The sequence below is a fragment of the Scomber japonicus genome, chromosome 2, assembly GCF_027409825.1.
Source record: "Scomber japonicus isolate fScoJap1 chromosome 2, fScoJap1.pri, whole genome shotgun sequence".
Classification (NCBI taxonomy): Eukaryota; Metazoa; Chordata; class Actinopteri; order Scombriformes; family Scombridae; genus Scomber; species Scomber japonicus.
This window is the reverse complement of record NC_070579.1, coordinates 18,775,488-18,792,262: the sequence shown is the minus strand read 5'-3', so window position 1 is coordinate 18,792,262 and position 16,775 is coordinate 18,775,488. Positions and strand designations below refer to the sequence as shown.

At 38.3% G+C, this 16,775-nt stretch overlaps 1 protein-coding gene across 1 annotated transcript; it reads left to right on the top strand.

The window, feature by feature from the left end:
• The first annotated feature begins 2,590 nt into the window (after positions 1-2,590).
• Positions 2,591-16,227, top strand: mttp (microsomal triglyceride transfer protein). The gene is made up of 18 exons (XM_053330289.1): positions 2,591-2,764; positions 4,410-4,597; positions 4,845-4,988; positions 7,474-7,581; positions 7,677-7,793; positions 7,884-8,023; positions 8,106-8,256; positions 9,080-9,237; positions 9,387-9,555; positions 10,299-10,406; positions 10,628-10,840; positions 10,937-11,148; positions 11,272-11,369; positions 11,696-11,817; positions 11,932-12,159; positions 12,598-12,722; positions 14,908-15,078; positions 15,227-16,227. Exons 1-18 carry the CDS (start codon positions 2,704-2,706, stop codon positions 15,372-15,374), a joined length of 2,661 nt encoding a protein of 886 aa, XP_053186264.1. The 5' UTR covers positions 2,591-2,703; the 3' UTR covers positions 15,375-16,227.
• The last annotated feature ends 548 nt before the right edge of the window (positions 16,228-16,775 follow it).

Genomic DNA, 16,775 nt, shown 5'->3' with positions numbered 1-16,775 from the left:
TACATGTATGTGATCCCAGCTCTACAGAATATTTGACTAACAAAAACAGATTTCTTTGAAAAGTTGTTGAAAATAATGTGGGAAATTCATTAGTCATCTTGGGCTGTTACACTTCCTTAATAGTTATTTTTTGATTAGGCTAAGTCGGGGTTGTCAGGCCACAGTAAAAGAGGAAACCCCACATTGTCGTTTTTCTTTTTAAGTAAACTTCATTCTTTCAGAAAGAACAACAAAGATTAGAAGGGCACACACACATGTACACCTTTCTTTCAACACATCACAGATAATTTGCAATTAAGATATCCAGCTTTGATAAGTGTATCTTTTTGTTATCAGGGACAGATTAGAAACCTCTGATCTGACCTTTGGCCATATGTCTCAGTGTCAGTGTCCAGAGCCTTTTGTTGGGATGCAGTCACAGAGCAAAGACAGAGTCGTTCCCACTGATGTGATCAGCCTCCTCTCCCAAAACATCCACTTTCCATCTATGTACCAGCTTTGATTATCAGCACTAAATAATTCAGTTTAGTACACTTAATAACTTGTTTGTCTGTTTGTCAGCATCTACATTCTCTCAACCCATCAGATCCCTTTGTTATTCAGATATTACAAAGGAGGTGTTTCTGACAAAAACTGTCAAAAGAACACTTTGTTTCTGTTTTATCTGTGGTCCACTCACTATATGAGGTATAAGGTCACTGATAAGCACACAAGCAGAGAAGTTACTAGAAAGTCTGGCTCCCCTGATAACTGTTGAACAGCAGCTTTCAAGCAAAAAATAACTGTTGCTCCTTTACCTGAATCCCCCAGTCCCCCAGTCTGATTTATGGTTTACATTTACATTTTTATGAAGATAAGAACTTGTTAAAGTAGTTAGGACGCAGGGATTGTGTACTGTATCTATACATACTGTATGTCTTTTTAATTGATTTTTCTGACTGTATTTCAATGTTTTTTCCATCATGCCTTTATGTGACATACTTGTATAATACATCTGTTTGCACTCTTTGCACTGTCAATGAAGGAAAAGGCATCTAAGCATTCTCAGCATATGTACTTTATCTGTCAGATTGAATTTGAACGTGTTTTTTCATTTATCATTTGTATTGAACCTTTTTGTTTTGTACTCTGTTGTATTGTTTGGTACATTTGTAATATATCAAATCATCATCCAGTGTTGTGATTATGTGATAATATACATTATTATGAATTCTGGCAAAGATATTCTACTTTAATTTGTAATTATAACCAGAACCATCATCTTTTTTCAGTATTTGTAGATGAAAGCTTAATTTGAAAAAAGTAGGGATAAACTAATCGTCTCATTGTTAAAAAAAAACAGCAGTGTGTCACGAGTTATGACATACTTCCTTTTACTTTATCTGCAAAAGATTATCTGTGACAGATACTGCAGAGGCCCAGCAGCAACTCCTGACTGGGGACTAAAGTTGTACATTGACATCCAGGACTACTATCTCCTTCCTAATTGATGGAGACGTGTAGCTTCAGGACAGTGAAAGAATCATCAGATAAAGTGAGCTGAGATGATGTCTACTGTATGTGATGAGAGAGATGTCTGATGTCTCTCAACCTGTGAAGAGAGAGATCAGATATTTATTATTTTTAGTACAACTCAGGACTCAGATTCATCACTTTTGATTAGACTCTGGATACTTCTTCAGCCAATGGGTCCAAGCAGTAGTAGCTGTAGCTGTAATAAAAGTATATGTGTTTGTTAAAAATGGCAAGCTTCATTGTATTCACACAGCAGTGATGTAGTGGGTGTGAAGTAGCCCCACTGATGATGATTAAAGGTGCCATCAATTGAAAAGGCCCCTGAAAGTCTGCTACACACACACACACACACACACACACAAACACACACCCTCCTAATAATCCTATGAGTTGTATAATGATTTAATTAAACAGGTTGAGGTTGAAACATCTGTACATCAACATCTGTACTTCAATATAACTGTAACATGAGTCATGATATATATAAATATTCCATATTTGTGACTGATTAGCGAGATTTGTAAACGCTTTTGGGCCCACTGAGATGCTGTAATATGAGCCAGGGGCTGGTTTCACTGACAGACTGCCCATTTCCTCCAACCAACTCACAAAGTACCAACTGTTCAGAAATGAGGTGAAAGTGTATAACATGAAGACGTCTCCGGGCCACTGCTTGGTAAATATAACTTAATCATTTTATGCGATCATATAGATAACCTATGTGCTAATTTGCAGCATTACCAAATTAACATCACCCCAGTTGTTTATTGACTAGCCAGGGCGTGTTGTGCAAATTAAAAATCCAGCCGACAAACCTCACATTTGTCGCTTGATGAATTCAATCAATCCGATAATCCCATTTCATTGATTAATGTATCACATGGTCGCGCGCAGACTCAGTTACAACCCCACTGTATTAAAAAAGGGGACACCATGGTGCACCTATCAATAGGCCTACTAGCAGATTTCCTGTCAAATCTGTGCTCCTCAAGTTAATGATTTGCAGGTTATCTCGTACTTAGTACTTGAGCGTGGAGTTTGGAGTCTGCCCTCCCCACAGATAAAACATAATAGGAGGCATTTGGACTCGCTTTGCCTTTCCTTTTTGGCCCCTAAGCGCCACTTCAGCCACTGACTCCAGTTCTTGTGTCGGTTTTGATCTATCTGGCTGCAGAGAGAGGACACACCATGTTCACTCTTGCTGTGTTCTTGCTTTGTGCAGCCTCCTGTGTCTCAGTTTCTGCCAAAGGTAAGTTGATATGTTGTGGATTTCTTTTCATTGTGTGTAGATGTAGTTGGGATGTTTGGGGCCCACAAGGACATTCAGTAGATCACCCAGTGATTGGTTGAATTGGTTCATTTGGAGCATGAAGTCTAGTATATTCTCTTTTAATGACACAGAAATAACTTAAGGGTTTAACCCTCGTTTTACCAATATATTTAACATAGAGGGGCTACTAACTACAGGGGCCCCTGGGAACCGAAGAACAAACTACTGGATGAGACTACTAACTCTAATCATAGCATGGAGACTTCTAACTCTAATCATAGCAAAATGTTTGTCTTCAAAATGACTAACAGAGGACTCTTGATGCTTGTTCATAGATGACAAAGTGCTTTTACAGATTAATTTGTTTATTTGAACTTTCATAAGGTTTCAAGCTTCTTTTTATTGTGTCACAGAGACTTTGAAATCACACAATTAATCGTTCCTAGCAGGAAATAATGACACTAGAGACCCCAGTGTCTATTTTCTATTAATTATCAACGTAGTAGCCTCACACAGTACTGCTTGATGATTTTACTAATAAGAGGTGAAAGAGTAAAAATTATAATTATATAAATCATCATATATAAATATTATTTTGGTGTCAGGTTGGTGTTTTGCTTCCTTTCATATCTCATTCAGTTGTCAGTCATGTAGCAGTGACCCAGAGTTTTTATTTTACTGGTGATGAAATCAAATACTGACACGTCAGTCTGTCTTCTCTCGGGGCCAAATGTCATATCTAACGGAAAGCCTGCCATTAATAGAGCAGAGGAGAGCATTTTATCTTCTCTCACGCTGAACACACCCAGTTAAATGGCCGCTGATTGAGTCACCTCAGCACTGTGGAGAAAATGAAAACATTTTGTAAGCTAAATAGACACGTCCTGACTTTATAGAAAAGATCAATTACTTCAAGTCTATCTAATGTTTGAGTTTGTACATTATTTTATTTCAGCATTTCCACCTTTTTTCAGAATACAGTAGGTTTATTAAAAATGTTGAATTTAAAGTGTTCTGATATGAGTTTATCAATCACAGTTAACACTTAGTCATCTCTGCATGGCAAAGTTATTTTGTCATTGATAACAGAAGCATAGTTCACCTTGACAAGTTTCTGAAGATGTGTGCCCACTAACTAGTGGAAAACTGCGATATCTGAGATTTGAGTCTTTGCTCAGAAGCTGAAAAAGCTCCCAAAATCACAATATCCCTTTCATGATCTCCCTGAAGTGTCTGACCACACATCTTATAAATCCTCTGCGACCAAATCACAGATTTTGGATGCTTGCTTCTAACAACTGTATTATCGTGTGATGATACTATAACTTTCACTGAATGTTTACTGTGATGGATTACTATCTCCAGTTTCAAGCCTCTGACATCTGATATTTTCTATTGCACTGCCAAGAACTGAAACCAGAAGTTAGGCAGGAAAATGCTTTTGTCAGCCTAAAAAGCAGTTATATGCTATGGAAAACAAGCGTTACATATGAGCACATCAGCGTTATGACATTGTTACAACATACAGTATCTAGTATGAACCTAGCTGAGAGTCTTCTTATAGCGCCCTTACACTTTCCTTGCTTGAGTGTGTTCACTGACTGTATTTCCTATGTTTCTTCAGGTGCTGCTTTGGGACCCCGGCTGAATAACAACCAGCTGTACAAATTCAGCTACACCACTGAGGTGCTGGTGGACAGGGCCAGGAGGTCAAAAGAGGGCAGTGCTGGCTACAGGATCTCAAGTGACGTTGACGTCCATCTAGTTTGGAGACATCCGAGTAGCAAGGATGACCAACTGATACAGCTGATGGTATGCTGGTCCAATCACGTTATTATGTAGTGCATTTATGAAACCTTTAACCAAGCAATTTAAAAATAGGCTATGAGATAGACAGAATGGTTCAATGTTTCAGTTTTGATGTATGTGGCAGTAAAATGGGGCTAGTTAGAACCCGATCAATGTCTAGTGAACGTTCTGTCTTTAATAAATGAGACGTTTTGTCTGCAATTGGTGGCTTCAGTACACATCTCACCAACCTCCTGTCTCTCATTACTAGATCTCAAATGTGAGAGTTGACCATGCCTCCAAACGATCAGAGAAGAAGAACGTCCTTCATGGTTCCACAACTGAAAGTCTCCTGGGGAAAACTAGACTGGCAGCTCTGACAAAACCTTTCTTGGTGCATTTGAAAAATGGAAAGGTATGAGTATCAGTGCTGCAGTTTATCTTGTAAAAGTTTAGGTCATTGGTATTATATTATAACAATTTGTGTATAAAGAAAACAATCCTAATAAGTGGCCACACTAGTTCTGACAGTTATCATACTTTCCAGGTATATTTAAACCTTATTTTGTCACTGAAGGATAATGAGCACCTTTTATTATTTGATTAAATTGGTAGGTTCTTAAATGGAAGAACAGTCAAAAATTCCCATCGTAATTTCTATAAGCCCAAGTTGACATCTTCAAATGGCTTTTTTGTCTGACCAATAATCCATAACCCAAATATATTCAGTTTACAATGATAAGAAACAGAAGAAAACAGTATAATCCCAACAGTGAGAAGCTGAAACCAGATACATTTTGGCCCATTTTCATGAAAAAAAAAAAAAAAAAAATTATTTGATTGCCAAATATTTGCATTTCTGTCAGGACTAATCAACTGGTTGTTTCAGCTCTAAAATAAAAATGGAAGTGCTTTATTTTTAGTCCAGTGAAGATACATAAGCAGCAGCTCCTAAATATGATGTAAATTGTTGTTTTCTGACGATTTATAATCATTCATGTGAGAGAGACTTACATAAGTAATGTCAAAACCTCAGTAGTGTACCTCAAGCACACTGTTGACAGCACTGCTGTTGTCTTGAGATCATTAATGAGCTTATTGTCATTGTGCTGGAGTGATGATGCTGGCAGGGGAAATACCAAACAGATGTGTGTATGTGCAAAGGTCAGTGGGTTCAGAGGGTCAATGAATGAACGCAAAGACTTAGAGAACAGCTGCGGGTAGGGTGCTCCGTGGATAAGGCTCATACTACTTACTTCATTTTTACTATGCTATATGCTATTCAGTTTAACAGACATAATGGCCTCCAAAAGGTATCTCATATCATGATTGGCACTAGTTTATGGCTAAACACTGCTGAAGAAAAGTGCTAGCAGGAGCATGTTTGGTGATTTTTATTATGCGCTCCGACACACAGTAAAGACTTTAATTTATAACTTACAACATAATAAAATAAAAATGAAATAAAATAAAATCCTCAAAAGCAAGTTTATAAAGTGTTTTATAGACATACAATCAGATAAAGGAGCACATAAAATACATGTTAAATGAACAGATTTATTCGAGAAAATATGTGAATAAGATACAATAATTCAATCACGGTGTATTTAGCAGAATTAATTAGGTATTCAGTAGATATTAGAAGAGGTTGCTGAACTTGACTGAGTCAAATTTGACTCAAATGTCCAGTAGAAGGCTAATCCAGCAGCATATTAAGCATTTATTATCATCAGCCAGTCATTCTCAACTCCCGAGCAACCCAAAATATGTTTTTATTTAAGGCTTAAAATTGATCTATAAAACATAGTGAAGACTTTATTAAACAAATTAGTTGGACCCCATGAACTGTGCTTTAGGGTGCAGCTGAGGATCCTAACAAATAAGTAAATAGACAAACAAATGAACAACTTTTAAAGTGTGCTTCATTAGAAAGTGGTTTAATGTCCTGAATAAGTACAGTGAACTTGGTTGTTGCTCATATTGGTTTCAGACACAAGTTATCAAACTGTTGTACACTTGTTGAAACTGAAACAGATTTAAAAAGCATGTCATAGTAAAACCTAACAAGTATTAATAAATTAAATAAAATAAAAATTTCCTTGGGATTCATGTGGATCTAGTGGAGTACAGTTTGGAAGAATGAGACATTAGAGGGTATGAAACAGGATCAAGCAGTGTCCCCCTCGGTGTTGTGAGGTTATTTATACTAATGGCAGGCTGGGGCAGGAAACATACACAGAGTAGCAGTGGATAGTCTATTTATGGTGGTCCTATCTGATATTGTGGTTGGGCGCCACAAATAAATTACATACTGTATAGGAGACACTGTAGGATGACGTAATTGGCTGCTTTCTGCACTCATGACTGGGACATTGGGTCCATTATTGAGCCAAACTGGAGCCCTGTTGGAAAACTTTGTGATATGATATGATATGATATGATATGATATGATATGATATGATATGATATGATATGATATGATATGATATGATATTTCTTTAAATCACCTGAGCTTTGGTTCCATTACTTTAATAGGATAACAGGAACTAGTGTAATATCACATGTCACTGATCCACCCTTACCCTTGGTTGGTGTAAGTTATTCAGAGGCAATGGGGGCTATGGAGCCTGAGTACATTTTTAATTCTAATGCGCTAATGCCAAAATATTTCTGTTGTGTTTTTGACTTGCTCTTCAAAGAATATATTTTTATTTCTGTATGTGATGTAAGTAGTTTCTGATGTCATGACCATGCACACATGTTAGTGTATACAAGTATGCAAAGGAAAAGTGACACCCTGATGAAAGCCATTGTGAGCTGTTGGCTGCTTTATCTGCTGGTCAGTGTTTCTCATGCAATTCTGTTAAACCTTTTGCTCTCTTTCTACATGTTTACTGTAGGTAAAAGCATTTTATTCCTACTGGGCTGAGCCTGCAACCATCAAGAACATAAAGAGAGGGTTGGCCAGCTTACTGCAAGTACAGCCTCACACTGGGAAGGTTATAGAGGTAAATGACATGATAAATCACCCATCGCATTTGTTTTTGTCAGATTTTAAGACATGTAAGTAATGTTAACACACTTGACTCCTGTCTGGAAACAGAATGATGTGTCTGGAAGGTGCACAATTGAGTACAAGGCCGTAAAGGGTCAAGTGACACGCACCAAGCTGCTGGAGACGTGTAAGACTGAAGAGATTGGATTCACCACACAGAGTCAGGTTAGTCAGCATCCAGAATAATTCGCAGTGCTGAAATACAAATGTTATTGACTCGTTAACACATCTCACTTCAATATATCTGTATTTCAGGTCTTGGGTGTGAGCAAGAAGGCTAGTTCTGTTACAGTGTTTACACTTGAAGATGGTTTCGTACGGTCAGCCGTGGCTGAAGAAACTCACTCACTGGCTGTTAACGTCCACAGGTCCACAGCAGCTAAAGTTGTATCCAGGTAAATGCCTTAAGATCAAATTCATCTGTGTTGCTGTGCCATCTGTCTGCACACTAAACACTGACATTTTCTTGTTTCACAGGCAAACTCTCACATTGGTAAGGACAGAGGCTGGACCGCTGGAGGCCGCTGGGAAAGATGTTGCAGGGGTGGTCAAGTCCATTGATGCCAAACTGGCTGCTGTTGGTATCGTGGCTGAGAAGGTTAAAGCCCAGTGCAAAGGCTGTCCATCAGTGAGTCACTTTCACACATCAAATATCTACCCTCCAACCTCAGATGTGTATGGTTGTTCAACCAAAAGATGTTTCTGTTTGTGATGTTATGGTGGCATCTGTATTTCTGTAGAAAACAGTTCAAGAACAATACATATAGTTACACCACAGATAACCTCATATAGCAGATTTTTATAGATATTAGAGCTGCCTTCCTGCAAGAATTTACATATTAAATGATAATTTCAGTTTATAACAACCAGCAATAGTTTCTATTGGTTATAATAATATTGTACTCGCCAAGAAACTGTTGGGAACATGGTGACAATTCCTCAATGAAGGTTGACAGGGAACAAGCATTAGTGATCAGATGAGACACAGTTATGCCAATGATCAAACAGTTAGTTTGGCTTACGTGGTTGTTTGTAAAAAATATGTGAGATCATCTGATTGTTTTACCTGAGATGACCTTTTCTTTAAAGCATGTCACCATATTCCAGTAATTAATTATGTTTATATTGTTGTGAGGAATGATGACCAAAACTACAACAATATCCAATATCCAAATGCAGGTTCAGTTTTATGATTTATTATTACAGATTAAGAAAAAGACTTACACATCCAGTATTTCTTATGCACTTGCACCATGATTCCTGCACACTGCTCTTGCTGTTGCTTTTAAGACATATAGTGAGTCAGTTCAGTCAGAGTTGAATTGTACATGTTGTTAAATGACCCTTAAATAACACTGTATTAGCAAACAGATTTATTTTTGTTCCGTAATTATTGACTGAAGAAGGTCATCGGTCTTCTAATCCCCTCTCCCTGTGTTGTCCCCTCTTAGCTTTTTGAACATTGGCAGGCTGAACAGAAGCAGCTGGAGCCAGCTAGCCTGTCCAAGGCCACGGCTCCTCGGAGCTTCCTGGCTCTCATCCAGAGCATTAGGAAGGCGTCCAAGGACGAGATCCTCAAGGTGTTGAAGAGTGCCAGCCAGCCATCTCTGTAAGCAGATTCTTCCTTCCCTCCTACATCTTATTTACCTCCTACTGGCTCCATCACTCATTTAATTTAATTAGTGTAACTTTGAAAATTAATTAATTCAGATCCATTGAGCTTTACTCACTATTGCTCGGCTTTACGTCTTCTCCCAGACCTCAGGTGGTGGATGCTGTGACGTCCTCCCAGACAACTGCATCCTTGGATGCTATGCTTGAATTCCTTAACTTCACCGATGCCAAAAGTTTTGTTCTGCAGGAGAGGTTTCTCTATGCATGTGGATTTTCCTCACATCCCAATGAGAGGATGCTCCAGGCTCTGCTGGTCAGTACCTGGTTGTGGTCAAAAGTTAATAACAAAAGACCTGTTGTCATCTGAAACATGTTAGTGGTTTACAAGAGGAAAAGGTGTGCCTTTTCTGCACTAAAATGCAGTTTATGTCCTCAAAAAAGGACAGCGCTGTTGTGCTAAACAAGCACAAATATCACCTAATGTCTTGCTCATTTTATTGAATACTGTTTTATTTTTAACTAATGAACTGACAATCCATAATTTATTAAAATTATCATGACGTTAAGTGACTTTTTCACTTTTGTATTCTGGAGTGCAGCTTTAACTGGTTATTTTCATTATCAATTAATCTGCCAATTATTTACTTGATTTTGGTTTGTCTATATAAGGTATTGATAAATGCTAATTATAATGTATTAGAGCTTATGGTGGCATCTTCAGATTATCTTGATTTATCTGATCAACAGTCCAAATGTTGACATAGAAAAGCTGCGACAAGCAATTTTCAAATACATTGTTGCTTAAAAAAAAAGAAAGATTAGGTAATCATCATAATAGTTGCCGATTAATTTGCTGTTGATCGATCACAAGACTATTTGTTATACTAACTTTACACATTGCTCTATTATACATAGTATATGCTATATTTTATATATTGCTTCTTTCCTCGAAAATAATATCTCAAATTAATTGTCTGAAATGTAGTCTTTTTTATTTAAATATGCTAGCAGGGGATGTTTTGAGTAAATTTGAATGAGAACTGTTTTCTTTTTCAGGGCATTTCTAAAGGAAAGATCGGCAGCACTGACATCAAAGAGTCAGTGGTGATCATTATGGGAGCTCTGGTCTACAAACTCTGTCAGAAAGGAGAGTGCAACTTACCGGTGAGCCTCTAAGAAGATAACATTGAAAACAAAGTTACAGAAAATTCCTTTGCTTTTATAAAACATGTGCTAGTATTATTTCAGGATGGAAAGCATTTAGAATTGGCAGTTCACAGATGTGAAACTGTACATGTTTTATATGAAGTACTTGGAAAACTAAATCAAGTTTGAATGAATGCAGCAGCTGACTGATGATCTACTGGTGTATGTGTACCTCTCAGACAGTGCTGCAGGTGAAGAAGATGATTTTAGAAGGTCCTTACAGCACACAAGTAGAATCTGAGGTCCAGATGTACCTCCTGGCTCTGAAAAACGCTCTGCTCCCTGAAGCCATTCCCATCTTTACCAAATACGCCGAATCAGAAGTGGGAGCATACAACACCATTTCCCTCACCGCCCTGCAGAGATACAACGTCAATCTCATGACTGATGAGGTACACCGTAATGTACAAAACTTGATGTTGAAGTAAACAGCATGTCTCGAGAGCCTTAGTGGAAATTGAAACCAAATCTTTTTTCTGTCACTTCAGGTAAAACAGACAGTGAACAGAGTTTACCACCAGAATCGACGGATCTATGAGAAAAATGTGAGAGCTGCTGCTGCCGACGTCATCCTCAGTAGCAACCCCTCGTACATGGAGGTCAAGAATCTACTTCTGTCCATCGGAAACCTTCCCCATGAAATGAACAAATACATGCTGTCTAAGATTCAGGACATCTTGCGCTTCCAGATGCCTGCCAGGTATGTTATGGACCAAGAGAAATAAGAATTGACAGATAAAATTAACTATTGAGCAAACAGAACATAGAACGCGAAGAAAGATTATAGTTGTGCTTTAAAAATGTATTTCTCTTTTCTTTTCAGCAAAGTTTTGAGACAAGTTATGAAGGACATGATTTCCCACAACTACAACCGCTTTGCAAAAGTTGGGTCATCATCTGCATACTCAGGATTTATGGCAAGTGAGTATAAACCCAACCTCTAAGTCAAAAAAAGGAAGAAAGAAAGAACAATTTTGTTAAAACATGTACAATCTGAGATAAAATGTGGAACAACTATATAAAACATTTTGCTGTGGCTGCCACAACCAGTCAACAATCATCCTTGACATTTAGCAGCTTTTTTAGCATCCATGTGGCTCTTCAAATTCACCATTTTAAATCTTATTTCCTTCACATTTTCAACAATAAGGTCACTAACATCAACAGTTACATGCATGCTAATTGACTATTTTTAATGAAAAGCTTAAGTTCATGAAAAAGTAACTAAAATAATAATGTTCCTACAGAATCAATGGATGTCACCTCCACATACAGTTTGGACATCCTGTATTCAGGCTCTGGGATCCTGAGGAGAAGCAACATGAATATTTATGGTGCTAGTAAAGGAGCAATGCTACATGGGCTTCAGGTGAGAAAAAACTTATGAGTGTAATTTATACAGAACATGGAGGAAAAAGGGAATTTATTTTGAAATAACAGAAGTTATTAAAAGGCTAATCTGGCTATCCTTCATGTCATCCAGGTGGCAATTGAGGCACAGGGTCTGGAATCACTGATTGCAGCCACACCTGATGAGGGAGAGCAAGACCTGGAGTCGTTTGCTGGGATGTCGGCTGTGCTGTTTGATGTCCAACTGAGGCCAGTCACCTTCTTCAAGGGCTACAGTGACCTCATGTCCAAAATGTTCTCCATGTCTGGGGAGCCCATGAATGTAGTGAAAGGTCTGATCCTGCTGACTGATCATTCTGAGGTAAACAATACATCATTCACATTTGAGCTAAACGTGGTGGTCAAACCTCATCTTAGGGCTTAAAGTTCACATTCAGAACGGTGATGAACAAGAATGAAATGCTCATATGAGTAATTTTGTAAAACACTGACTCACATCAGAGGGTATTGTGAAACCATGAGGCCATCTCGACTTTCTCAGATGCAAACAGTATATGTGTGTGCAGGCACAGAATGTTAAATGACTCAAGTTAATAATAGTTAACAACAGTTGTTAAATGCAGTCACGTGAACGTAACCAGGCTATGTACAGCTGATAAAAGGATATCTGGTTGCTTTTACTACAGCTATTACATGCTGATTTTAAGCGTACACTCAGTAAAAAAAGAATCTTAATTATTCATGTCAAAAACTGTGTGTGTTTGTTCATTTTCTTTCCTCCCCACCTTCGGTCTTCCAGGTCATTCAGCTGCAGTCTGGTCTAAAGGCGAGTGCAGAGTTCCAAGGAGGGTTAGCCATCGACATCTCTGGAGGCATGGAGATCAGTCTGTGGTACAGGGAGTCCAAGACCAGCGTCAACAACAGGTACAGTCCAGAGACCATACAATAAAACAACTATCTTTCAGCCAAGGCAGGCCAGCAGGAAACATTTTACATAATGATATGTGTTACGTACTGTATGTGGGTCACAGCCTCACGTACAACCATGGAATGATAAAGTATCTCTCTCTGTACTGTATGTACATTAACATGATGTAACCCACTCACAGGTCAAAGGCCTCCAAAATAGACAGACAGTTCTTAGAAAACAACCTTTGTGACAGAAAGGGAAGTTGTTTCACAAGTTCCAGGCGTGTCACCTCACTGCAAATAGATCCATGTTGATGTTGGATTCATGTGAACTTTAAATGGTCTATAAGTGTCGCCTGATTCATTTGTTCCACAGGCATGCTGGACATGCTCCAGTATTGTGCTTTACACCTGTCTCATTTTTAGCTTTATGTGAATATGATGTCAGTTCTGTCTAGCTCTCTATTTTAAATCATTACTGTCCATACACAACAGAAGCTGCTGATTATGGAGCACATCATCATGCTGGTATCATATATCCTGTTGCATGTGATGATGAAACAGGATTTCAAGAATTTTAACATTAAATATAATTTAATAAATACACTTTCTGGTGGATACGTATCATGTGCGTATCCAGGTCTGTATTTATATTCTGGGGTTCGACTGGAATATCTTTGCATGATTTAGGCCCCAGCCAGACAGGTTGCAGGTGGCAAAATGCGAGGCACACTGCACTGCCTTTTTTGTTGAAGCCTACTACTTTAAAAAGAGCAGCTTGCTGCATCTTTTTTTTTAACTGCTGCTTGACCACCACCAAATCACTTGTCCCTAGCCAAACCATTGTTGTGAAGTAAACTCACTCCAGGCCTGCTGTTTTGTTGTTGTTTGTTTTCTGTTCAGATCATGGTTATTATGATTGGTAAAGTCATATAGAGCCGGGTATCTAGCAACAGCTGTCCTCATGACTGTTATCTCCTCTTGTTGTCATCACCACCATAGAAGGCCTCTCAATGTGTCTGATGGACCATGGGAAAATATGCTAATGATATTGGGTGCTTGTCCTCTCAGAGTTTTTTTCAATTTGAGGCATTCACGGTGCTCCTACAAAAGCGCAAAGCGCATAAATGCTTCAATCTCATTGAAAACAATTGCAAAAAGACACCACAGGCTGCTAAAAAGTGCTCTGTGTGTGACCTTGCTCCTTATGAAGTAGTAGTAGTAATAGTAGTAGTAGTACTTATTTGTCCTCGTGTCCTTATTTACCTTATACTACCTCTTTACACTGCCCCTCAGACAGAGTGTGGTCATCGTGACGAGGGGCCCTTACACTGATACACTATATGATTGTGAATATCAATTACCAGCCTAAATGTGATATAGTTAAACTTACATTAGCAACACACTGATGCACAGTATAGCTCCTCAGAGAGTGACTCTGAAAAGACTAAAACAGGAATTCATGGGGATTTAGTTTGGGGTGCAAAAGACACGGGATGCTGTGCCTTTAATCTTCTGTTCGATATCATGAGGATATTAAAAAGTTTAAAACAGAACTGCTTTCTTTCTGTTTTTTGAGTGTTTTGCTGTGTCTAGACCACTGTAAAGAGTAACATCGTAAATGGATAATTTGACCTGTGTATGCAGGGGAATGGCAGAGGCAGGTGAATGGATCAGCATAGCTGTACCTCTTCCACTCTGATAATAGACTGGCAGGCTATCTATAGCAGCAGAACAAACCACACTGGCATCTTTGCCAAGGCATGTCTCCACGGGCAAAGTTACAGACATCAGATTTTCAGCTGGTTGGCACACACTTTGAATTATAAAGGGAGGTGGTTACACAGTAGTTGAACTCCACATGTTAGTTACTGAACTTTACTGGTCTTGAGAGCCAAACCGATAAATACATGGTCAAAAACAAGGACGCAGTCACTACCAAGGCCAGTACAAAGCCAGGAAATCTCTACCATAGCAACGGTTCTAAATGGTTTTACTGTGCAAACAGTTTACTGTTTACTTGATGGTGAGAGAGGGAATTGCACATGCACATCAGGCAGACTGAAGACATTGTGGTTATGTAGTTTACACCTTAAATATTTCCTCCTATGCTTTTCAGTTTCCTGGATTAAGTCAGGTGTGTTGACCTTTGCCTTTTGAGCACATTTTCACTTTGTTTCGTCTTTGTTTTGGTTTACAGGGGAGCGTTAGTGGTCACTGCTAATGTCACTGTGGACCTGGACTTTATGAAAACGGGTGTGGAGGTCAGCTTTGAAACAGAGGCCTCACTGGACTTCATCACCACTGTCCAGTTCTCCGAATATCCCTTCTTAGTGTGCATGCAGATGGACAAAACTACCTTCCCCGTCAGGTACTGTAAGATTTCTGACAGATTTCTTTTGGGTCCTAAAAAATAAAAGCCCATTTTAAAGTAAAGCTATGTTGAGATACTTTTGGACTGTGTTATTGAATCCGCTCATTCAAAACCTTATTTCCTATTCCTTATGCTCTGCTTTCAGTGAATACCTGAAGAAGTATGATAGCCTGTCATCAGGGAAGAGCGTTTTGTCGCAAAAGAGCAGGAAGCAGCTCGTCCCCGGCTCTGAATTCCCTCTTCACCAGGAGAACTCAAACATGTGTAAGAAGGTTTTTGACTCCAGCTGGTAAAATGTGACGTCATGAACTTCCAGGAGGGAGTCTTCATTCATTTGGGCAGGTTATTGTCACTCAGTGTTCATTGCTTTCAGGGACCAGTTATCAAATCTCAGCCTCAAGCAGTGAAAGACTGCAAGAGAGGAAAGTGGCAAATGTTTTTTTTTTTTTTTTTTTTTTTTTTTACAACACATGCAATGTTTACATTCCTGTGAGTATTTAAGTCATTTTAATTTTGTTAGCAATCAGGAATTCTTGCATTGTTTTTTATGGATTTCTTTGAAAATGTATTTATGGTGGGCACATGGATGTTTTGTTTGAAGGGTAATACTCAACATGAATAGTACCCCTATAATTTTCCCCCAACACAGTTGCAGTGAAGATGTAAATACACACTGGAGAGCGTGAATTAAACTTTCACCATGAATATAAATGCTCTTTTTTCTCTCTAAATCCCTTTGTTGTTTAATTAAATAGGCGTTTACTTAAGAGGAGCATTTTTAACTGTATGTCACTGTATCATTGTTCACACAGTTGAAATAACATATGTACCAGACTAATGATATTGATCAATTCCATTTTTCATGATTATATTGGTAATTGTCTAAACTATTCCTACAGAGACAATGTGTTTGCATAGTCTTTTACTTTGTACTTGCAAGATTTGAAGTGAAAATCAAATCTACAAAAGTGAAACCATCAACACTTGAACATAGTTTTTTTGTATTGGCTGTAATTGCTCTGTATGTCTGAAAATGTTTGGGAAGTTTCAAGACTCTGGAGCTACCCCTTGTGTTTCCATATTTTGAGATCAGTTTTTGTTGGATTTGTAATTGACTGAGAATAAACGTACACTGGAAACACTTTGCCTTTTGACTTTGTTTGTGTCTTGACTTAGAATTTAGATCAATGAAAACAATTGTAAAATATTATCAACCCTCTGGAGGCAAAATGAAGCTGTCATAATAATATTTTGCCCAGAGTCTTTTCCTAATGTGAAATACTAATCTGCAATAGGTTTTCTGAATGTTAACTAGCTGTGGTAATTTGATTAATTATACATTTAAACAGTAATTTGCACCACTATTAAATTAACACAACAAGTGAGGGCTGCATAATTAGGTGACAATAAGTGTGCTGCATTCAGGCCCTTCCCTTCAGTTTATGTGTTTTTTAGAGCATGTTCCTAACTAGAAATGAATCAAATTACCACAAACTAATTGGCACACAGCCCATTGTTTTCAGGGATCCTGCAGGTCTGGGTAGTTCCCCATTAATAACCTAACCTTGATGTACAATATAAAGGTGGTGAGAAATGGGAAAATGATCTCAAACATATTTAATTTTGACAGCTCTTTGGGAAACAATAGCTGGATATCAACACTGCAGTATGGCTGTAGGCATACTAGCCAGCAG

Excerpts from the sequence above, each read along its gene's own strand:
- mttp (XM_053330289.1), top strand. The coding sequence starts at position 2,704 with ATGTTCACTCTTGCTGTGTTCTTGCTTTGTGCAGCCTCCTGTGTCTCA. Across the intron at positions 7,794-7,883 it reads GATTCACCACACAGAGTCAG|GTCTTGGGTGTGAGCAAGAA; the intron begins GTTAGTCAGCAT and ends TCTGTATTTCAG. Across the intron at positions 12,723-14,907 it reads AAGACCAGCGTCAACAACAG|GGGAGCGTTAGTGGTCACTG; the intron begins GTACAGTCCAGA and ends TTTGGTTTACAG.